Here is a 24,595-nt window from a genome sequence, read left to right on the forward strand (position 1 = left end):
GTTTTATGGTTTCAGATCTTACATTTAAGTCTTTAATCCATTTTGAATTTTTTCTAGTATATGATGTAAGAGAGGGATCCAATGTCATTCTTTTGCATGTGTCTGTCCAGTTTTCCCAACATCATTTATTGAAGAGACTGTCTTTACCTCCTTTGTCTTACATTAATTGACTGTATAGGCAGGGTTTATTTCTGGGTTCTCTATTCCGTTCCATTGATTTACATGTCTGCTTTTATGCCAGTACCATGCTATTTTGATTACTATAGCCTTGTAATATATCAGGTAGCTTGATACTTCCAACTTTGTTTTCTCTCTCAAGATTGCTTTGGCTATTTGGGTCTTTTGTGGTTCCATATAAATTTTAGGATTATTTGTTACTAGTTTTGTGAAAAATGCCATTGATATTTTGGTAAGGATTGCATTGAGTCTGTAGATTGCTTTGGGTGGTACGGACATTTTAACAATGTTAGTGAAAACAGTATTTTTGATCCATGATTGGGAATCCACAGATGTGGGATGCCAACTGTGTCCATTTTTCTGTGCCATTTTATAAAAGGGACTCAAGCATCCACAAATTTTGGTATCTGCAAGGGGTCCTGAGAACAATCTCTACCCTAAATACTTAGGGATGACTGTAGCTAAGTTTTGGGGGATTCAAAAGTGACACAAATTTTTTACTACATGGGGGTGTCTGTGCCCCTAACCCTTGCTTTGTTCAAGAGTCAACTGTATTTACATTTTATAGATGAAGCTGACCGAGGAGACATAGATAGAAATGAAAAGAGCCAATTGAAAATACATTTTCTTGACTTTTTAAAATTTCAAATTGAAAGCATGTTTATTGTAGAAAAAATGTGGAAATATTGACAAAGGAAAAAATCTCCAGTTCAAATCTAACAACACTTTGGGGTTCTCCTGCCAGGATTTTCCATGCATATATAGCTACATGTGTATAGATAGAAGTGGGAACAAATTATTCTTGATATTCTGTAGGCTACATTTTTCCTTTCACAATAATGCATGATGAGCTTTCTGCCTCGGAAACAGAGATGGCATCATGAATTTCAATGGCTGTTTGGTATTTCACTGGATGGATGTACCATAATTGATTTACTCTGTCCCACTCATCAGGCCCTAAGGTGGTCGTTTTTCATATGCTACCTCACAAAATCCTCGTAGCATCTCTGCAAGGTGCTTTATCTGGGCACCTTTCACATAAACTGCAGTTCTGGGCCTTATCATGCCCGCTACACATGACAGCTCTGTAGCTTAGAGTGCGAACTGGTTCACCCAAGGTCACCTAGCCCATAGGTAGTACAGCCTGGCTCTGGCCTCTTCTGCCTCAGCTTTTTGTGTTGCTCTTGGTGCCCAGCAAGTAAACCTGCTCTATGGGGGTATAGATCAGACCAAGATCCTCCTTAGGAGCCCTTGCCATTTGGATAAATTGCAAGTTGCAAGTGATATGTAGCCACCTCACCTTGCTCAGAAGAACCAGAGCTCACTTTCTGAGGAATGATTTTTGGAAAATACCTAATTAGATGGCAGAACACTCAATGGCATGTTGCAGCACACCTGGAGGCAGCCAGGAAGGCAGCATACGCTTCTTGCAGGGTTCAGATTTTCTCCTGCTAAGAGTCCAGCACCCAAGATTTGCTACCCTTCCCCGCATGTCCCTTGGTCTGTTTCTCTGATACCCTTCCCAGTCAGGGTGTTATCTCCTGGAGCTGAGATTTTAGACAACTTATAGCTCAGTCTTGCATTTTTATTTAGTCTGATCATCTGTCTATTAATAGGAATATTTGGTCTATTTGCATTTTTTAATTATTGAAATAATCAGGTCCTGAAGTCTGTTTCAAGGCAGAAAATATCAGAATGAATATCAGAAGTGGAAAGTGTCAGATGTGTGGTGGCAGTGTAAAGTGGCACATTATTAACTCTAGATAGACCTTGATTAGTTATAGATGTATATCGCTGGCCCCACTGTTTAGAAAATAATAAAAAGAGGTAGAGCTACAAAGCTTATAGATGAAATACAAATGACTATTTTAAAATACTAGTTATCCCAAAAGAAGGCAAAAAAAAAAAAAAAAACCCAGAGTAAAGAAACATAAAAAGCCCAAAAAACCCAGAAGAGACAAAAAGAAAACAAATAGGAAATGGTAGACTTATACCTAATCATATCAATAATTACAGTAAATGCAAATGGACCAAATACCCCAATTAAAAGGCAGAGATAACCAGACCGAGTAAAAAAGCAAGACTCAACTCTAAGGTGTCTAAAAGAGACACACTTCACATTTAAAAACATAGATATACCATGCAGACAACAAGTATAAGGAAATTGGTCTGGCTATATTAGTATTAAACAGAGTAGATTTCAAGTCAAAGAGTGTTACCAGAGGTAAAAAGGGACACTTCATAATGTTTATAAAAGGGGCAATTCATTAGTAAGAGATACAATCCTTCAAGTGTTTGTACCAAATGACAGAGATTTAAAATATGTGAAGCAAATGCTAACAGACTAAAAGAGAAAACAGACAAACCCACAATCATTGTTGGAGTTTTAACACCCCTCTTTCACTCATGATAGGACAACTACAGGCATACCTGAGCAAATTGGCAGGGCCAGTTCCAGACATCCGCAATAAAGCAAGGACAGGCATATCTCAGAAATATTGTAGATTCAGTTGCAGACCACTGTAACAAAGCAAGTATTGCAATCAAGTGAGTATCATAATAAAGTGAGTCATAATCTTTTTGCAGGTGAAGGGTCATACCTTCAGTTGGTTAAAAAAAGGCAACACCTGTGAAGCGTAATAAATCGAAGCACAATAAAACAAGGTATGCCTATATACAAAATATCAGTAAAGATAGATCTGGACACTATCAACCAAGTTGAACTGATTTTGTTGACATTTATAAAACAACTGCAGAGTGCAATCCTTTTTAAATGCATATGAAACATTCACAAGATAGAATAAACTGAACCATAAAATAAATCTCAATCAATTTCAAAAGATTTAATTCTTACAAGGTATATTCTCTGACAACCAATGAATAAAATTAGAAATCCATAACAGAAAGATATCTAGAAAATCCCAAGTATATGTAAATTAAGCAACACACTTCTAAATATCCCAGGTGTCAAAGAAGGAAATGTTTCAGACTGAACAGTAATGAAAAACACAGCATATCAAAATTTGTGGGATACAGTTAAAATGCTTACAGGGAAACTTAGAACTTTAAATACCTATATAAAAAGATTTAAAGTAAAAGATTTAAGTTTCTTTCTGAAGAAGCTGAAAAAAGAAATACAGACTAAATCCAAAGTAATAGAAGCAAAGAAATAATAAAGATAAGACAAACAAACAATAGTGAAAACTTTTAAAGCCAAAATTTAACACTAGAAAATATAACAAAATTGTAACCACCTAGGAAGATTAATCAAGAAAAAAGAGAAAACACAAAATAATAATATGAGGAATGAAAGAGAAGAAATGGCTACCGATCTTAGAAATATCAAAAATGAGAATGAGAATGTTATAAACAACTTCAAGCGATTATATTTGAAAATGTAGATTAAATGGACAAATTCTTTTAAAAATATAATTTGTTTAAACTGACTCAAGAAGAAATAAAAAAACTAAATAGCTCTATATACTTTAAAGAAATTGAATTCATTATCAAAAACTTTCTTATCAAGAAAACTCCAAGCTCTGATGGTTTCACTGGTGATTCTATCAAACATTCAAGAATGAATCAATCTTACTCTTTTAAAAATTAGAGGAGGCAAGAATTCTGAGTATCTGAGGACAATGAATGACAGCTATATAGCTATTTATATCCCAAACTATTTTCCCCAAACAACAAGAAAAAAACAAGAAGGGAAAAGCATATTCTACACAAAACCATGCCCCCTGATAACTTGAAGACAGAAAATGTTAAAGCTGCATAACTGTAACAAAAAGAAAAATCACCAATCCTAGTGCACAGTCTCTTCCTCGACCACCCACTCTGCAAGGCTTGGTGGTGAACAAAGACAAACTGAGAAAAACTGTGGGAGGGTAGGGGAACAGAAGACAGAGGCTGATGAAGGGACCTAAAAGTGATTCGGAACTATTTCTAGAAAGATTAAATTCACTCTAAATCTGAAAATACTGGAAAGGATCCAGACAGATCCCTTAGCAGGAACTACAGAGAAGGGATTCAAAGTATGTATGATTTAAAGGGGCAGGGATCATTTAAAAGGATAGGCATAATTTTAAGGAACAAAGCTTCTAGGAGAGAAAAAAAAGGCAAAAAGGAAGGAGAAACACCCTTTGACAATTAGATGGTGAAGGTAAAACCAAGAAAAGAAGATAAAATGTAAATTCCTGCAAAATAAAGGAGAACCATAAAATCAAGGTGTGAGAAGGGGAGCTCACCTTCTCCCCACCATCAAAACAAAATGCTGTTAAAGTACATGGACTTTGCTATACTGACAGAAGAGAGCACAATTAAGCTGGGAATGTTATAAAATACCCATGAAAAATAAGAGAAGAGTCAAGTCCATACAGAGCTACTGCAGAAAATCAGGAATACAAATTTCCCATATATCAGTGAATAACCATGCTCCCCCTCTGAAAAAAAGCCATTAAGTAGAAGAAAACTCTAAATCAGCACTCCAAAGAGAATTAAACATACCAAAACAAGCACCTGAGGAAGTGAAAAAACACCTTGAAACAGATATTCAGAAACTAACAAAAGAGGAGAGGAGAAGAGAAAGAAATGAAAAGAGTTGATTGAACTCAGAAAAGAAATGAGAAAAAAATGGGAAAAAAAACCTAATTATCTTAGAAATTAAGAATAAATTACAAGGTGTCCAGTGGAGACAAGTCTCAAGAAGGCGCATTGATGAAAGGCAGGAAAACAACCAAGAGAATGAAAGTGACATAAAGAAGTAAAAATTAAGCCCCCCAAAAGAAATGGAAGACCTGCAAAGGAGAAATAATATTTATATTATCAGAATCCCTGCAGAAGAAAAAACAATGGAAGAGAAATATTTATAACTATAATCCAAGAAAATTTTTCAGAAATAGAAATGGAGCTGAATCTATACATTGAAAGAATTCCTTGGATACTAGGGAAAATTAACCCAAAATGATCAACTCCTTTCATTTACATCCTAGTAAAGACATCAGTTTTCAAAAATAACAATAAAATCCTCAAGGCTTCCAGGCAAAAAAGATTAAATATCTTTTAGAGGCAAAAAAATTAATTTGCCACCATACTTTTCAAAACCAACATACAAAGCAAGGTAACAATAGAGCAGCATTTTTTTTTTAAATATTCACAAAAAGAAGTGTGAATCAAAGATTTAATATCCAGCCATTTCTTCAAATGTGAAGGCTTTAGAGAAACCATTTTCAGCATACAAGAGCTTAGAGACTTCTTGGATGAATAAGGACAAATTAGTAGTTACAAAACAATCATAGGGATTTAAAGTATAACATAGGGAATATAGTCAATATTATTGTAATGGTTGTATGTAGTGCCAGATGGGCGCTAAGTAATGGGGGGAATCATTTCATAAATTATATAAATGTCTAACCATAAAAAAGGAACTTAGAGACTTCTGTACTCATTAGTTCTTGGACAGACTCTACTTAGGGGTGAGCTTCATCCAACCCACGATGACTGGGAAGACTTCAGATAAAGAACTGATAGCACCTAAAAAATATACGTGTACATCTAAGACTAAAACAAAGTTGGGGAAGAGGAATAAAGACTAATGGAGAAATGCTGTTATAATACTGTATAAATGATGTATATATACTGTTATAAAGTAGAAATCATTCAGCTAAGAAGTGGAAAGAGAAGGCAAGAGGAAAATAGAAAAAGCTCATTATAGAAGTAGTAGGTGGTGTTAAAGGATACCGTGGGAGCGTGGGTGAGGGAGTGGGGGGATGGGACTGGAAAGCCAGATAGTAGAGGCTTAAATAAGAAAACAAGGGCCTAAGGGCATTTTCAAAAGGTGTAAGAATAAAGGTAACCACTAGAACAAAAACATAAACCTCCCTAAGCACCAAAAATCATTTACAAATAAAATTAAAAATATGCAGAGAAACATAACAAATATAAAAAATACACATAACTATAAAATATTTTGTCAGAGTTAAGACCAATCATATTAATAAATGTAAATGGGTATAACTCATCTATTAAATAGGTTTTCAGTTTGGCTCACAAAACCTACATATATGCTGAATACAAGAGACACCTAAAACAGTGATTCTCAAAGACTAAAAATCAGTGGATACACAACAATAGCAATGCTGATATCAGACAAAGTAGAATTCAAGCCCAAAAGTATTAAGCATGACAAAGGGTACGTTTTGATGTTAAAAGCCACAATTCATAATGATGATATAGCACACATGAAAATGTATGCACAAATAACACAGCAGCAATCTGTATGAAGCAAAAACTGTAGGAGATGCAAAGACTCATAGATAGAAATAAACTAACACTAAGAGAAAATCATACTAAAAACATTTTTATTATCAATTAAAAAAATTTAAAAATGATGTTAAATCCACCATTCAAAAAAATACACAAGAATAACAGAGTGACCCCCAAAAAAAGCACAAGGAAGGAAGTAATAAAGATAAAAGCAGAAATTAATGAAGAAGAAAATAGAGAAACAGTAGATCTAATTAATAAAATCCTGAGTTTTTAAAAATTAAAATAGACAAATCAGCAGATAATCAAGAAAAAAATGGGAGAACATGCAAATAACAAAATAGGAACTGCCAAATGTGAAATAATCACTGAAGCAGTTTTTACAAATCATGAGACTACTTTGCAATTCTCTATGCATATAAATTTGAAAACCTAGGTGAAATTAATATTTTCCTAGGGAAATACAGACTGTCAAAATTGACCCCTTTTGATCTGAAAGTTTAAACAGGCCAATTTCCATAAAAGAAAGAGACAAATTTATTGAGAACTACTCCACAAAAAACACCAGGCCCAGATGGTTTCACAAAGGAATTCTACCAAACTTTCAAGGTCCAGATAATACCGGTGCTCTATAAATTATTTCAGAGCTTTGAGGAAGAAGAAAAACTCCCTAACTCTTCACATGAAACATGTATAATATTAATATCTAAACCAAATAAAGACAATTCAAAGAAAGAAAACTACAGACCAGTGTCACTCATGCATATTGATATAAAAATACTAAATAAAATATTAGCAAACAGAATCCAAAATCACATTAAGTAATGTTGCATGACCAAATAAAATTTTTTCTAGGAATAATGCAAGGTTGGTTAATGCTAGGAAATCCACTAATATCATATAGCATATTAATAGATCTAACAGAAAAAGTCAGAAAATTATCTCTATAGATGTTGAAAAAGCCTTTGACAAAATTACACCCATTCATGTTTTTTTTTTAAATCAAGAAATTAGAAATTTAGGAGTATTATGTTATTTTTCAGCTTTATTGAGGTATAACTGACAAATAAAGTTGTAAGGTATTTAAAGTGTACAAAACTTCACATATTGGGGTGGGGAGGAGTGAGAACATTTAAGTTTTACTTTCTTAACAAATTTTAATTATATGGTAGAGTGTTATCAACTATAGTTACCATTTTATACATTAGATCTTCAGACCTTGCTCATCTTATAGCTGAAAGTTTATACCCTTTTACCAACCATTCTCTATTTCCCCCCACCCCCCAGCCTCTGGCAACCACTTTTCTACTATCTGTTTTTATGAGTTTGACTTTTTCTTTAGATTCCACCTATAAGTGACAATACTATTCAATGTGTCTTTCTCTGTCTGGCTTATCACACCTAGCATAATTTCCCTCCATCCAGATTGTTTCATATGAGAGGATTTCTTTCTTTCTTGTGGCTAAATAATATTGCATTGCACATATGTAGCACATCTTCTTTGTTCATTCATGTTGATGAACACTGACATTATTTTCATGTCTTGGCTATTATAAATAACTTTTTACTAATTTTTGTGACTATTATTTATTTAAATTACAACTGTATATATGTATAAACATTTAAAAAGCAAGTATCTATAGTATCCTACCCATCATATTAAAAAAAAGGAGGATATAAGAAAATATATCTGTTCATTTGTACAAAAGAAATATAGAAAGGATAAACTAGAAACTAAAAAGAATGATTAGCCACAGGGAGTGAGTGGAAAAGGGGTAGAAAGAAGGGAGGAATTAGGAATGAGGTAGTAAGTATGAGAAGGAAGCAACAGCGCTGAGTGTATCTGTATTTTATTTTTATTTAGGTCTAACTCTTAGAACCAGGGTAATGTTTCACATACCACCCAAAATAAATAGTTATTTTTCGTGAGTGAAACCCAAAGGGAGTATAACAGTAACAGATGAATTTGACTATATTATAAATGAATAATGTAACCACACCTAAGGGAATGGGGGAGAAGAGAACTAAAGTAAATTTCAGGGAAACAGTATTTTGGCTGGATATTATAAGGCTAAGAACAGCAATAACTACTGTATTCTTGTTATTATTAGTACAGAGGTATGGGTTAGCGATTATTATTGTTTGTGTATGTTAGGATTGAACAAACCAGTCAATATAGATACAGATTTTTCACTGAGAAAGAAATTACAAATAAGGAAAGTGGAGAAGCTAAAATGAACTATATTAAAATTGGAGGTATCAGTATAAGCTCAAGGTTTTAATATATATACACAGATAGATATAGAAATGTATGTGTGGGTAAATATGCATATACATATTTCCTACTTTGTGTGCTGACAGGGTCTATGAGCAATGATACTCCAGTAGCAGTGAGCACACTTAGTGGCTAGATCTTGGTTTCCGAGTACCATTCTCCAATAAAAAGAACCAGAGCTCCTTGGATAAGCAGTTGAGTGCTGGGGCAGGACAAGATGAAACTAGAATATTTGGGGTACCAGTAAATGACATGTTCAGAAAAAGGATGGAGGCATGTCAAAAGGACACAGGAATCAATCTGAAGAAGTTCCCAATGGCCAAACCTGGAACAATTAGAATAGCAAAATAAATGGTAGTATTGGATTATGGTGCGCAGAATAAAACCATGAGTCCATACTGAAATAAATAAAAACTTAATAGGTAAATAAATAAATGGGTGTGAAGGGATAGCTCTTTCTTACAGTAGAATTCTAATTAATAAATCTGGAAGAAATGAAAATACAGACCTATTAGGCAAACACCACAGAATTGTTGCAGGCAAGATTCACCAATGGATGCTAAAAATCAATGGGTAAAAGTGTGACTTGAAACAGGATATTTTCATAATCTCAAAATACCCTCCTCCAAATATTTATCAATTACAAAGAGAAAAAACAGTAAATATATAGTGGAGAAAACTGACAGGCACCAATTTAACCAGGTGATCAAGGTAAACATCACCAGCACTAAGGTTTACTGACATCATGTACCTCCTAATATGATGATACACTTCTATGGTTTCTTGTCCCCCAAAATTGCACAACCTCTGTTTAATCATGGGACAACATCAATGTTTCCACATTGAGAAACATTCTGTAAAATAATGACCAGTACTCATCCAAAATGTCAAGGTCATGAAAGATAAGATTGAGCAACTGTCACAGACTGGAGGATACTAAAGAGATACAACCAAGAAATGCAATATGGAATTCTGAATTGGGTACTAGAACAGAAAAAATTGATGTAAGGAGAAAAATAATTAAGGTCTGTATCTTAATAGTATTGTACCAATCTTAATTTCCTAGCTATTAAATATTGAGTGTTTTCCCTTAAAATCAGAAACAAAACAAGCATATATGCTTGTTCTTCTTCTATTCCATGTAGTCTTTCCTCTCTAGGATCTCCAGAGAGTGCAGTAAGGGAAGAAAAAGAAATAAAAAGCATTACAATTAGAAAGGAAGAATAAAAACTGTGTTTATTCATAAACATGATTGACCAAACAGAGCATCACAAGGAACCTACAGAAAAATTAATAAGTGAACTTAGGTCACAGGATAAGGACAATAAACAAAAAGCTATTGTTTATTTTATATACCGGCAACAAACAATTGGAAAATTTTCATTTTCTCTTCACAAGATACAATTAAGAAAATGAAAAGACAAGCCACAAAGTAGGAGAAAATAGTCATTAACACTTCTCTGATAGAGGATTTATATCTCATATAAAAAATTCTCACAACTAAAAAAAAGGAGATATTTCAATAAAAAATGGGCAGTTTCAACAGGCCCTTCACAAAAAAAGGTATATGAATGGACAATAAAGATATGTGAAGATATTTTACATCATTAATTATCAGGGTAATATAGATTAAAACTATAATGATATATAACACCTCATACCCACTATAATGACTAAATTTAAAAGAACGACAATATTAATTGTTAGCAAGGATGTGGACCCTCTGGAGCTCAAACATTGCTGGTAAAATGTAAAATGGCATAGCAATTTGAAAATCGGTTTGGCATGTCTTAGAAAGTAAAATACATGTTGCCATATAACTCAGCAATTCCACTCCTAGTCAGGATGAGCAAAGCTACTCTAAAGTGAAAAAAAAAGAAAAAGAAAAAAGAAAACAGATCAATGTTTGCCCAGGGCAAAGATAGAGAATGGGGGTGGAAAGATGGCAGAGGGGCCCCGGGGGGCAATGGGAGTGTTCTATATTGTGATTATAGTGTGGTTATCTGGGTGCATACTCTTTTAAAACTCATCGAACTGTAACCTTTAAATGAGTGCTTATTGTATGTAGGTAAGTTATACTTTTAAAAAAATTGCTTTTAAGGTAAGAAAATAATCAGAGCTAATGTTTTTTTAGCATATACATTTTTAAGTATTTTCCATATTTTGCTTTACCTCACTGACCCCTCAAGTTCACCTTATTAGGTAAGACTTTGTTATCCCCATTTTTTCAGCTGAGATATAGCTCACTGTAAAGAACAAGGATTTGAACCCAGGCCATCTGGCTGCAGAGTCTGTGCCCTTGACTACTGTGCTACAGGGCTGGAACATTAGGTATCTCTCCCCTGACATTAATAAAGCTCAAGCTGAGGACATGCTCACCAAGCCTTCTATTTGGAGCAGCCAAAAGAAGTGAGTGTGGACCTGGGAAATGAGGGGAGGAACTCAAAAGAAGAGGCAGCCTGGGTGGAACAGCATTTGTCCAAGCCTGGACTTCTGACTACCTGCATTGGAATCATGGGGTGCCTGATCCCTGCCTTACCACAGACTGGCTGAATCAGAATCTCTCATTTGGGCCTGAGAACATGCATTTTAATAAGACCCTCCCCACCCTACCTTCATCCCCACACAGTGAGAACAGTAGAGACAGGTCTGTGCAGTGGAAAGTCTGTTTGTCACAACAACCTGGGTTTGAATCCTGACCCTTCCAGACACCGGCTTACTACTCTATGCCTCTGCTTGCTCATCTGCAAAATGGCCATCATAATAGTACCACTAGCATACATAGGGTTGCTGGGAGATTTAAGTGATTTGAATGAGAATTAAAGCACCTGGCACAGAGTAAGCACTCAATACACAATGTATTAAAATAACAATTGAACGAGGGACTGAACTCCACCCAACACCTTTCTCTCTCCTTCCTCTCCAGGCCCAGGCCTGGCCTTTATTGCTTACCCCAAGGCTGTCACCATGATGCCTCTGTCCCCACTGTGGGCCACCTTGTTCTTCATGATGCTCATCTTCCTGGGCCTGGACAGCCAGGTAAGGGGCTAAAAGAAGGGGGAGCCCAGGCTGGGAGGGCAGTGAGGCCAGATACCGCTCTTAGGAGTGGCTCTAGGGCCTAGCTGCCACCTCCTAGCCCTGGTCATCAGGGCCCTGTCCACTGTCCCCATGGTTAGTGGTATCTGAGGGCCCCACCAGCATGTGTCCCTGTCCCAGCCAAATCATGGAGGACACAAAGACATAGGAAAGCAACTTTTTCTTTCTTCTTCTGTTTTTTTTTTTTTGTTTTTTTTTTTAAAAACTTTATGTAATTTGATAAAAAAAAAAAAAAAAGAAAAAAGCAAAGAACGTAGCTAGTTGCAAAGCAGTCAAGGAACAAATAACACCGAAACCTAATTTACCTTTTTTTTTTTTTTTTTTTTGAGGCAATCATGACATGCCCCAGGCAGCCACATGGGTCCCAAGTACCACCACCTGCTCCTGTTCCCCCAACATCCCGCCTGCCTGCCTCTGTTCTCAGTTGCCTATAGGGCTCTCTTGTACTTGGCAGCCTGCCTTCCTCAGTGAAGGGTGTATAGTTAGAACTAGCAATTTACCCTTTATCTCCATATGAATGCACGCACTTACATCCTCTCACACTGTAAAACACCCCAGCCTGCCCTCCCAATCCTCTCCCTGGTTTTTCAGCCAGAATCCATTGGCCTCCAGTCGCTCTTCACTCCCAGAAACCTGCCCTTTGCCCTGCCGCTCTATCGCAGCTGGTTCCCCTGTTTGCCCCAGAGAATGTCCTCCAGCCAAAGCCCATGGCCCTGCTATCAGACTGGGGTCTATTGGCAAAGTGCTGCCCCACACCCATGATGTCGTACAAGTCACTTAGCACCCAAGCCCAGTGGCCAGCATGTCTGTCAATCCAGCATGTGTGTCAACCCAGCCAGGTCCAATTTCTTCCCCTGGATGTTTTCTCAGAAACTGCTAAGCTGAGCTGCTGAAGCACCGGGTGTTTCTGCTGATAATCTTCCCTTCCATTGTCATTCATCATCTTCTCTTCTATTGTGGCTGATAATCTTCCCTTTCATTGTTGTGGTGGAGGCCTCAGGAGAGGTCTCAGTTTGTGTGTGACAGTGACATGCCTGCCTGGGCAGAAGAAGGTTGGGGGCGGGGAGCGGAGTCTCAGCTCTTGGAGTTCCTAGGCTGAGCCATCCAGCACTTGGGTTGAAATACTTTGTTTGCAAAGGGAGTTAAAGGTCTGGCGTGGAGGGCGGATGGCTACTCTGTTCACTCCCACGCATGCTTTGTTTGCTTTGTGCCTGGGCTGTGTCCTCAGCTTTTTGTCACAATAACCATGCAGGATGGGGGCTCCTTTTGTTATCCTCTTTTTGCAGATGAAGAAACTGAGGCTCAGAGATGCCGAGTAACTTGCAGGGAACTACACCCAGGTCTGTGTGCGTCTTAGTCCACATGCTCTGATGTTTCGTTAGGTTCTATCCTGGATGGGCACAGCCAGCCTTGCTGTAGAGGCAGGGCAGCCTGGAGGCTAGAAGCCTGGGCTTCGGAGTCAGACAGGGCTGAGTTTGAGTCCCAGGCCCACAACTCTTGCCAGCTGTGTGACTCTGGGCTAGTCACTTTCCTTCTCTGTGCTACAGTCCCTTTGCACAATAAGAGTGGAAACACCTTTCCTGATGAGGTAGAATGAATCAGAAAGGATTTGGGGCCAAGAAATGGCTCCAGGGATAGAGAGTGCCCCACATGGTAACCCTGAAAAGAATCCTTTACTCTTCCCTCCTGGCAGTGCAGCTCATTGGTTAAAGCCCAGCCTTTGGAACGAGATTGCCTGGATCAAATCCAGGCTCTATCACCTAACACCTCTGTGATCTTGGCAAATTGCTTACACCCCTATGCTTCCACGTCTTCAGGTACAAAACAGGGATAATAATAGTATTCACCACATAGAAATTAAATAAATTAATATCTGTTAACTGCTTTAAACAGAGCCTGGCACACAACAAGCACCATGTGTTTGCCATTATTGTTGTTATTAATCACACATTTTCTGCGGTTCTCCTCTGTGCCACTGGAAATGAGTGTAGGGAGATAGATATAAGCAAGCATGGCCCCACAGGGTAAAGGTTGTGGCCTAGGCCTAAAGGAGAGGGAAGGACTTTTCTGCCCAAACTGAGGGCAAGGAGGAAGGTCAGGGAAAAGTACATGTAGGAAATCTGGCCACAGTGCCAAGAGAGCCCAAGGAGGGGTGATTCGTATGTTGGAATAGTTGGGCCGGTTGAGTAGGAATGGAGCAGATCCCGCATACCTGGCCCTGTCTCAGCATGGCAGGATCCAGATGGTTAGTGGCTCACGCTCTGCCATCGGAACCTGCACAGTCTGCCCAGGCCCAGAGACTCACACGGTGGCAACACAGGGGTTGGATGCTGGCTCACCTCTGCTTGCCTCCACCTGGCAGAGCAAAAGGCACCAGAAGCTAAGGGCAGGGGGCCATCACAGTCCTGGAGAAGGAACAAATCAAGTCCTGCCCATAGAGGCCGACCAGATCCTGCCCCACTCAGTGCTCAGGACTGCTGTCTTGCCTCCAAGGCAGGGGCTACATCTCAGTTAAGTCATTAACCCCAGAACAGGCCCCAGCTTGTGACAGGCAGCATGGTAGAGAAGAAGAACCAGCTTTAGAGTCAAGAGATCCCCGGTTCAGGTCCTGACTCTGCCACTTCTTTGCTGAGTGAACTTGGGCAGGTTACTTCGCCTCTCTGAGCCTCAGTGTTCTCATCTGTTACATGGGCATGCTGGAGCTCTGTAAGTGCTGGGCTTGTTATTCTCAGGCCCTCCGTCAGTGTGAGTGAGTGAGGGAATGAAGATACGCCCAGTGGGAAGGGAGCTGAGTGAGGGTTTAGGCCTGCTGTGCTCGCCAGAGCCAGAGCCACTAAGGTTGCCTTTTTCTTGGGCTTTACATCATCATATCTACCATGTCCAGTTTGTGTGCGTGGAAAGCCTCGTGACTGCTGTGGTGGACATGTACCCCAAGGTCTTTCGGAGGGGCTATCGGCGGGAGCTGCTCATCCTGGCCCTATCGGTCGTCTCCTATTTTCTGGGCCTCGTGATGTTAACAGAGGTGAGTGGTATGGACAGAGTAAGCAACATGGACCGCACAGCACAGGGCCAAGTGCCTGGGCATTGGGTTAGGAAGGTCTGATGCCATATCTCACCTCTGAAATGGACTAGCTGTGTGAGCTTGGCCAGGTCTAGTACCTTCTCTGTGACTCAGTTTTTTCATCTTCCTAATGGGAAAGTATGAGAATCTCGTGAAAGTTCTCATTAAGCCCTTAGCAGAATGTCTTGCAAGTGTAATGCTCAGCTAAAGGTCACTGCTGGCATTATCAGAGGGGAATGAGGCTCACAGAGGGAAATGCTGGGTTTATCTGGTATTCTGGAGGCCTGGCCACCCCTACCAGTAACTTCGGGCTGAAGGAGACAGTGTCACCTATGGGTACATCAGCTAGTCACTTTTATTGGCTTAAAGTTTAGAGCGGGCTTTTCTGGAACATCACTGAGAATAGACACATACGATGATATTAGGCACTTTCAGGCACTGTGTTCTAGCTTCAGCCCTCCTGTATACCCATCTTCGTGTCCCCGTTGGACCTGTGGGTGAAGAAGGATTCACCACGATCTGCATGAAATCATGTTTCTCTCCCCTCTTGCAGCCGTTCTGTCTAATACTTTCTCAAGCACTTTGGGAAGGTGACATTAGGTATCTTTCTCCCTACACTCAAAAAATTAATGTAAAAAGCAGAAAAAAAAAAATAACTGTTGCCTAGAGACAAGAGGTTTATAGGAAAGAAATGAGAACTCAGAATCAGTCAAAGCAGCTGCTGTGGTACTGGGGTTAGCCCATTGAACCTCCTCATTCTCTACTTCTCAGCCAAATGCCGCCACCTCCCAGAAGCCCCCTCTGCTTTTCTTCCCCACAGCACTTTGTTCCAATCAAGCTCAGCCCAGCCTCCTTCCCACTGTTACAATGACCCATCTGTTCACCTTCTTCTTTCACCGGACCCTGAAGTCCACAGAGAGAACTTGCTTGGCTCTGTGCCCTTGAGGCCTGGCGCACAGTGGGCATTTGGTATATGGTGGCTGGTGTTATTACTGCTCCTAGTCATTGTCACATTAATGAGAGCGATAATCAGTGTTTGAGCAAATGAATGGTGCGGCACTTCCTATTTCCACCTCGCCTCTCCCCAGGCAGGGAAACCAGGGCTGTAGTGAGCAGGGCCTCATTAAGTGCTGATTAATTATGCAAAGTAGAGTCTTTTGTCACACACAAATTGGGGGGTTAACCTGAAGTGTTAAAGAGGCTGACAGGGACAGGGCTACAAGAACAGACGTTGGCATGGGCAGCACTGGCTTGGAGCAGGCAGGTGGAAGGCCCTAGTGGACTGCCAGCCCTGGGTGCCACCAGCTCAGAGAGCCCTCATGCCGACCCTCCACCTGAAGCCTCGGGTCTGACCAAGGGTGCCTCTCAGCCTCTGGGCCCAGCAAGGAGCCGACACTTGGCTGCTGAGACTGTGAACCAGCAAACGCTTGGGCTTTACATGCCAACCTTCTGGCTCCATGAAGGAATATCTGTGAGCAGTCACACATTCAAATTGCCAAATGGGCCATGTCGTCCTCGGCCTTCACAGTAATTGCTGGCAGGATTTTCTCCCTCATTTATAGACATTTAAAGCTCAGCTCTAGGGAAAAACTAGGCCACAAATTTCTCATTTTCCACCAAGGCAGTGTAGTGGGTGGTTAAGGGCATGGGCTCTGCAGCCAGGGCCACCTGGGTTTAGTTCTCAGCCCGGACACTGGCCAGTTAGATGACTTTCGGCAACTGTTCTCACTGCTCCATGCCTCGGTTTCTCCATATGAGCGTTGGGGATAACAGTAGTGCCTGCCTTGTAATTGGACAGCCGAGTGCACACCTCCTGGGCCTCTCACTGAACTAAATCTCACAGATCTGTATATTATAGAGCTGTCATTCCTGCATCCCATAAATATTGGCTGTGCACCTACTATATGCCAAGCCCTTGGCCAAAATGGGGATACAGCTGTGCACAAGCCAGTTAGAGTCCCTCCTCCATGGTCTTTCACTCCACAAGACTCAGTTTGCACTTAACAGGGACCTACTGCAAGCCAGGCCCTACAATGAGGGCTGGAGACACAAAGAGGACTGGTTTATGGGCCTCCCCAGCAGCAACTCAGCACTAAATGAGCAACTAAGAAGGAAACAGTTTATTAAAACTATGCGTTCATAAAATATGCTGTGGAGGCCCAAAGAAAGAATGAGGCTGTCGGGGAGGGCTGGAGGAGGTGGCATTTGAACTGCACTTTGGAGGAACTTACAAGTGAACAAGAAGAGCATGTATAGATGCAAAGTGGTGAGACTGTCCCACAGTCTGTCCAGGAGGGAGCACGTTGAGTGTGGCTGGTGAGAAGGGGAGATGAGGCCCAGTGGAGAGGGTGGCCCTGACGGGCAGGCTGAAGGAAGCCAGTGAGTAACATTAAACTGCAGAGTTACGTGACTGGATTTGCACATTAGAAAGGTCCCTGTGAAAGCCAGTGTGCAGAGGATCAGGGTGAGGTGGAGGGAAGGAGGCCAGTGGGGAGGCTGTTGGAGTTATCCAGGATAGGTGCTGAGGCTGCCCAACCTCCATCTCTGGTTTTCTGTGTCATTTCTGGCATGTGGGAGCAAAAAAGAAGACTGACCTTTACCCAGGGGATGGTTTCTTAGGAGTGCCCAGGTACAGAGGGCGTTAGGGACAAGCAGTCTGCCCTGGTGGAAATGACTCCTGGCTGATGGTAGGCACAGGGCAGCACAGAGGGCCCTTTCCAAAGCCAGCTGGCTAACCATGCTTCTTCATGTATCTGTCCATCCCTCTATCCATGTGTCTGTCCTCCCGCCCCACAGGGCGGCATGTACATCTTCCAACTCTTTGACTCCTATGCCGCCAGTGGGATGTGCCTTCTTTTCGTGGCCATCTTTGAGTGCATCTGCATCGGCTGGGTGTACGGTGAGTAGAAGCCAAGCCTGTCCACACTGCAGTGGCCTGTATCAGGGCCCCAAACATGGGTGCCCTGGGCAGGGTTGGGCTCAAGTTCTCTGTGGCCTTTCTCCATTGGTGTCAACCTCATCCTCCTTCCTCTCAAAGACTCTTTGAGCCAGTCCTTCTGCCCCTGAAACTCAGTTTTTCCATTTGTAAAATGGGGTCATCGTCACCACGTCTCCAAGTAGGAGATAATTTAGGGAAAGCAGCCAGCAGAGTAACTGGTCCTCAGACAACACCTGCCTTCTGGTCCTCCTATTTCCCCAACGAATCAAGTTCCATAAGGGTTGCTGGGTTCGATGATGTTGGATATTCCCACAGTGAACTTGGCTCAGAAAGAGACACCCCTGCAGGCTACTCTGCTCATTAGCAGCCCAGCCAGGCTCTGGCCTTCAGAGCCCTGACCCTCACCTCCATGCAAGTCAGCCAGCCCCTTGCCCCCTGCATTTCAAGGGACCACCTTCCACCTTTCTCCCACAAACTCCAGTATTCCCTGGGCCTCACTGTCCAAGGTCTAGAAGGGTCTTCCCAAGATCAACCAGAATCCCTCTTCCTGCAGTTTACTCTCAAACCTTACATAGGTATAACTCATGGTAGTTTTAAACAGTAGTGAATAAGGTCCCTGCCACAATTTGTCCGTGTCCAGCCAGGGAAAGCAGGTTCTCATAGCCTTCCCTCTGATTCTTGTACAAAATTCTCTGGGGTATGTGTGCCTGTCTGTTTTATCCTGGACAGGAAGCAACCGCTTCTATGATAACATTGAAGACATGATTGGCTACCGGCCATTGTCGCTCATTAAATGGTGCTGGAAGGTTGTGACCCCTGGAATCTGTGCGGTAAGGGCCCACCCCCCACACACTTTTCTATTGCAGAGCCCCAGCCCTGGCAGAGCTGGAACTGAGGAGTTGGCTTCTGCCTGAGTGACCCTCTGTGCACTCACAAAGTCCGAAGCACCTGATTCCTTCCTAAGTTGGAGTTGTGGGGACAGTCTCTGGGCTTGGCAAGGGAGGGGACCCCCTGAGATCCCAGCTCTGCCACTAGCTTGCTGTATGACCATAAGCAAGTCACTACCCTTCTTGAAGTCTCAGATTCTATACCTACAAACTGGCCGTGGACCACGTGAGAGACAACATTTGGCTTTGTTGTTAACTGCAAAAGCAGCAGAACTGAGGGTAAAGTTAGGGCTCATGCTGTGCCCTCTCTGTGACCAGACCACAGAGAGGCCTTTGTGAGTAGGTATTTAATAAAAAACAGCCCACCGCTGTTCACTCAGTTCTTGGCAAGGCAAATATCTCAGAGTATCTTCATAAACCATCATAGTTCTGAAAGGCAATTTTGAAACCAGCCCCAAGAAATAGCCAGGGAAAAAATAAAACTTCCTGACTGGGCAGAAGCAGAGGCTAAGGCTCCTGGGGTGTAGAGAGGTCCTGGGAACTGGGGGTGGGGGTCCATTCCCTGTGTGTCTGATTCCAGTGGGATATACCTCAGACTCACCATGGATCCAGGCAGAGCCTTCTCTGAGGCTGTCACATTCGGTCAACCCTTACCCCTGCTTGCCTCCTGCATGCAGGCCCCAGGGACCTCTCCCCATCTCTCTACAGGGCATTTTCATCTTCTTCCTGGTCAAGTACAAGCCTCTCAAGTACAACAACATCTACACTTACCCCGCCTGGGGCTATGGCATCGGCTGGCTCATGGCCCTGTCCTCTATGCTCTGCATCCCCCTCTGGATCTTCATCAAGGTGTGGAAGACAGAGGGGAAACTGCTGGAGGTGAGACAGCGGGGAGGAGGGGTCAGCAAGGACAGCCTCAAAGGGCCCAAGGACAGGGTGGGGCTTGGCTCTGCCTCAGGTGGGCTGATGATCGAGGCTGAGTTCATGAGCGCTTCTCTGGGTCTCAGCTTCTCATCTAGGCAGTGGGTGTGATGAGAACTGGCCCGCACGTCTCTTCCAGGGCAGCCGTGACCGGCCCTTCCCTGGCAGATGTTCATCATGACCACTATGTAGAGGCATCTCTGTGAGGCCTCAGGGTTGACCCTGTTTCTCTGAGCTCAGCCACAGTTTCCTCATTTGTAAAAGGGGGACAAGCAGCAGATTCTAACTTACAGAGGTTTTTGTGAGGACTCACAAGAAAGCACTTAGACCAAGACCTGGAAGAGAAAATGACCGAGCGTTAGCTCTTACAGTTCTGTGAATGCATTAAGGACCCCATTCCCAGGGCACAGGGACAGAATCTGACCTATTCTGTATCATTATCCTGCTGGACTCTGAACATGCTATATCTCCTTTAGCCCTCAGAGTAAACCAGGGTGCTGACATCATTTTCTACATTTAATAGGTAGAGAAACTGATGCTCAGAGAAATTGTCATGCAACCAAAAATTATCATCACACAGCCAAAAATTAGCAAACCAGATTTTTATTGAGATACGTTATAGTAGTTTCAGGTACACAACATAATGATTCAATGTTCGTATCTATTGTGAAATGATCACTGCTGTAAGTCTAGTTAACATCTGCCATCATACATAGTTATAAATTTTCTTTCTCGTGATGATAACTTTTAAGATTTATTCTCTTGCCAAGTTTTAAATATGCTATACAGTATTATTTAACCATAGTCTCCATTGCTGTACATTACATCCCCATGACTTAATGTCTTTTGAACCCCTTCACCCATTTTGCCAACCCCTCCCCCAATCTGTCCTCTCTGTGTATGAGCTTATATTGTTTTGTTTAGATTCCACATATAAGTGAAATCCTATGGTATTTGTCTTTCTCTGTCTGATTTATCTCACTTAGCATAATGCCCTCAAGGTCCATCCATGTTGTCACAAATGGCAAGATTTCCTGGTTTGTGGCTGTGTAATATTCCTCTGTGTGTGTGTGTGTGTGTGTGTGTGTGTGTGTGTGTGTGTGACATTTTCTTTATCCATCGATGGACACTTAAGTTACTTAGATAACTTCCATACCTTAGCTATTGTAAATAATGCTGTGATGAACATGGGGGTACAGATCTTTTCCAGTTAGTATTTTTCTCTTATTCAGATAAATGCTCAGAAGTGGAATTGCTGGATCATATGGTAGTTCTATTTTTAATTTTTTGAGGAAAACCCATACTGTTTTCCATAGTAGAAACCAAATTTTTAAAAACAATTTTATTGAAGTATGTTTTATATGTGATAAATTTTCCCATTTGGGTATATAGTTCGGCATAGTGCAATTATCACCATAAATCAGTTTTAGAACATTTTCATCACCCTAGTGAGATCCCTCGTGCCCATTCACACAGTAAACTCTGTTTCCACCCCCAGACAACATGAATCTCCTTTCTGTCTCCACGGATTTGCCTTTTCTGGACACTTCCCCTCAGTGGAATGGTACAGTATATGGTCTCTTGGTGGCAGACTGAATTATGATCCAAGCCATCTTATTCCAGAGCACTCTCTATTTAGTCTCCTTTCCCACCTGTCCATGGATCAGATGGTTTGAGTCAGTTTCTCGCTCATTTAGCAAACTTTGCAGTGTGCCAGACGCTATTCTAAGCCATTTACAAACACCGAGCCATTTAATCCTCATAAGAGCAATCCTTTGAGGTAGAGGCTTTTATTGTCCTCATTTCACAGATGAGGAAGCTGAAGCACAGAGAAGTGAAACAGCTTGCCCAAGGGCACACAGCCTCTAAGTGGTGAGCAGAGACCTGGAGTCTGTGCTCTTGTCCCCTGAGCTTTACTGCCTCATGTCACTGCCATACTCCATTGTGAGGCCCTGTCTTTGCCCCAGTGCCATACCCCAAGGATCTCAGGGGTTGACCTTGGTCTCCCAGGACAAGGTCAGAGGGAGAGAGGGGTGGGTGTATGTGTGCAGACATCCAAATGCAATTGCCCACTCAGAGTCAGCTTCACTTAGCCTGCCTGCCTACTGAGAGGCCTGGGCTCCAGAAAAAGTGTGCATCCAGGTAGAAGGAGCAAGCCTGTTCATGCCCCCAGTAAGTCAGGCTCCTTGCCTTCTGCAGGGAATGTAGGTCAAAGGCAGTTGGTTAATTCTGATTTGGAACCAAACAGGTTCAGAAGAAAGTAGTCCTGTAACCCTAAGGCCTTGGCCACTGCAGACCCCTGCCCAAACTTCCAGTGGCCTTTTGGTATTGCCCTCCTGGCAAGTCCTCCAGAGCATCTTTCAGGCCTGCTGTGGGCGGGGGCGTGAGGGGAAGGAGGGAGGAAGGGGAGGCTACTTTGCTGAGTTCCCTCCATCTTCCTAAGCTCATACACCTGCCTGCACAGAGATCAGGGCTTGTTAAAGTTAAAGACAGCAAAGTCTTTGAAGGTAGTTAGACCTTGCCTTCAGGCCTTCCTTACTGAGAGAACCTGTGTCTGTTAGTCCACCTCCTTCCATTCCCAGAAGGTTCTCCCAACTGACAGGAAGGATCTGGATGGAGGAATGGGGTTAATGGTACTTACCTCAGAGAATTGCTGCAAGGATAGATATCCTGTGCTAATCTGTGGCTAGGCCAACTAATGTGAGCTTCATGATAATCCTGGAAGGCAGGTACCATTGTTATCCCTCTTTGACACCTGAGGAAACTGAGGCACAGAGAGGTTAAGTTTCCTGCCCCAGTTAAATGGTAGACCTGGGTTCAAAACGAGGCACCTGGCTCCCGAGCTCATGCTTTTAACCCCGTCATGTGTCAAGTGTTCAGCATGGGCAAGACTGCCTGTTAATTCCACCTGGGCACTGTAGGTTCGGCCTCTTAAGCCTGGCAAGATCCGAAAGAGATGTCATGTGTCAAGTGTTCAGCATGGACAAGACTGCCTGTTAATCCCACCTGGGCACTGTAGGTTCGTTCGGCCTCTTAAGCCTGGCAAGATCCGAAAGAGAAGATAGAACCTTGATCATGAAAAATCATCCACACAAAAGTCTTCCCAGTCTTACTAGGGAAAAGGTTTTTGCCCGAAAGGACCTTCCAAATCTTGGCCCAGTGTCTTATCCCGAGGGAACCTGTGGGACACACAGGAAGCTGAGATGTGAAACCCCAAGGCAGGGCTATGGCAGCAGGGGTGTCAGGAATCTACTCATGGCCTCTGCTTCCTCATCAGTACAGTGGGGACAGTAGCCATCCCATCAGGCCCAGCCCAGTGCCTGCTACTTTGCAAGGTGGCATGAAGCTGCGGCTGTGAGCATTGGCATTAGTGTTAGTGTTTGCACCTTTGAGTCGTAGCCCAAGGAGCACAAGGCACACCCATGTTCTTCTGGGTGGTGGCAGCATACTGAAATCCCTTTTGTGGGAAATCTTTCAATTTATCCAGCAGTCATATAAACAGCCCTAGAGGTGCCTTAGCTCACCCTCACAATAGCCCTTTCAGCAGGTACTATTATCCCATTTCACAGATGAGAATAGAGCTCACAGAGGTTAGGTGAGTTGGCCGACACAGCTGGTGAGTGGCCACAAAGCGATTCAGACCCAGCTGCTCTGTCTCTACCAAAGGGAAGGCGTAAGGCAGTTGGCCCTGATTATAGCTCTCTCATCTTGGTCACCTGCAGTAGGCCAGGTACAGGCAAGCACTTCCAGACGTCCTAACTCCTCACCAAATACCGGGAATGGGCATCTGTTGTCCCCATTTTCCAGAGGCAGAAACTGAGACCCAGAGCTCAAGTCATCACCCAGGACAAAGTTCTGAGTGGCAGAGCTGGGGCCCAGATCTTGGTCTGATGACTCCATGGCCCCGCTGTGCCCACTGTGAGGCTGGGAGAGGCCGAGGCAGGCCCCAGGACCCCAGCAGCCACTCTCAGACAGCTCTTCTCCTTTCCACCCACCTAGAAAATCCGGAAGTTGACGATCCCCAGTGCCGACCTGAAAATGCGGGGCAAGCTTGGGACAGGCCCACGGACGGTGATGATTAATGACTGTGACGCCAAACTCAAGGGCGATGGGACCATTGCAGCCATCACAGAGAAGGAGACGCACTTCTGAGTGTCCACCTGCCACGTTGGATGCGTCAGCTTCCTTCTCCTCCCCCGTGTGTATAAATGAATACCTGAAACACAATACTTCACCTAATGATAGAGGCTTGCTCGTTTTGCACAGGACTTATTAACAAGTTAATTCTAAGGTGGTCGTGTACACTCTGGTTTAAAGTCACATTCCCCTCCTCACCCCCAATTATCATGTAACTTTATGAAGAGATAATACTGTATGTGGACTAGCAGAGTCTTTTTGTGCTAGACTGTTTTAACCACTCTTTTCTAGGGGTTAGGAAGAAATGTATCATATGGTCAAACTTTTATACTTGGGCTGTGGGCAGGCGGAGTGGGAGCGATGCCTGCCCTCCTCTGTCAGCCTTTTAATCAACTAGTCTATGTCCCATGTTTGTCCCTGAGCATTGCAGCCGCCCCTCCTTCACGTACCTGGAGTGGGGGTGGGGGCTTTTTTTTTTTTTTTTTTTTTCCAAATGCTCCCTTTCCCATTCTCAACCTCTTAGCTGGGGGTTTGCAGACTATGTCAGAACAGAAAAAGTCCCACCAGACTCGGCACTGCTGAGTTGCAGGCACCCGTCTGCCCAGATCACACTAAGTGACCTCGGGTACTCCCACTCAGTGACCTCGGGTACTCCCACTCCCTGGCTGTCAGTTTCCCCATCTCCCGAATGGGAACGACTGGATCAAGTAACTTCGAGGTGCTTTTCAGCCTGGCCACATCTTTTGGAGGTTCTCGTTGCATGCCTCGCTGGCTTGCAGACCTGTTGTTCATCTTGGGTTCTTCTTAAGATTCATAGTCAGTTATCCCTCTCTCCACCC

At 42.5% G+C, this 24,595-nt stretch overlaps 1 protein-coding gene across 1 annotated transcript in view; it reads left to right on the forward strand.

Annotated features, from left to right (window-relative positions):
• The window catches only part of SLC6A11 (solute carrier family 6 member 11), a 121,810-nt gene extending 97,978 nt beyond the window's left edge, over nt 1-23,832 (forward strand). Inside the window, exons 9-14 of the mRNA XM_006917622.1 lie at nt 11,643-11,755; nt 14,697-14,834; nt 17,670-17,772; nt 18,541-18,641; nt 19,407-19,577; nt 23,619-23,832. Of these exons, the coding sequence (XP_006917684.1) occupies nt 11,643-11,755; nt 14,697-14,834; nt 17,670-17,772; nt 18,541-18,641; nt 19,407-19,577; nt 23,619-23,771 (779 nt within the window). The 3' untranslated portion in view covers nt 23,772-23,832. The remainder of the gene's footprint in view (nt 1-11,642; nt 11,756-14,696; nt 14,835-17,669; nt 17,773-18,540; nt 18,642-19,406; nt 19,578-23,618) is intronic.
• The last annotated feature ends 763 nt before the right edge of the window (nt 23,833-24,595 follow it).

This window comes from Pteropus alecto, unplaced genomic scaffold, assembly GCF_000325575.1.
Source record: "Pteropus alecto unplaced genomic scaffold, ASM32557v1 scaffold75, whole genome shotgun sequence".
Lineage (NCBI taxonomy): Eukaryota > Metazoa > Chordata > Mammalia > Chiroptera > Pteropodidae > Pteropus > Pteropus alecto.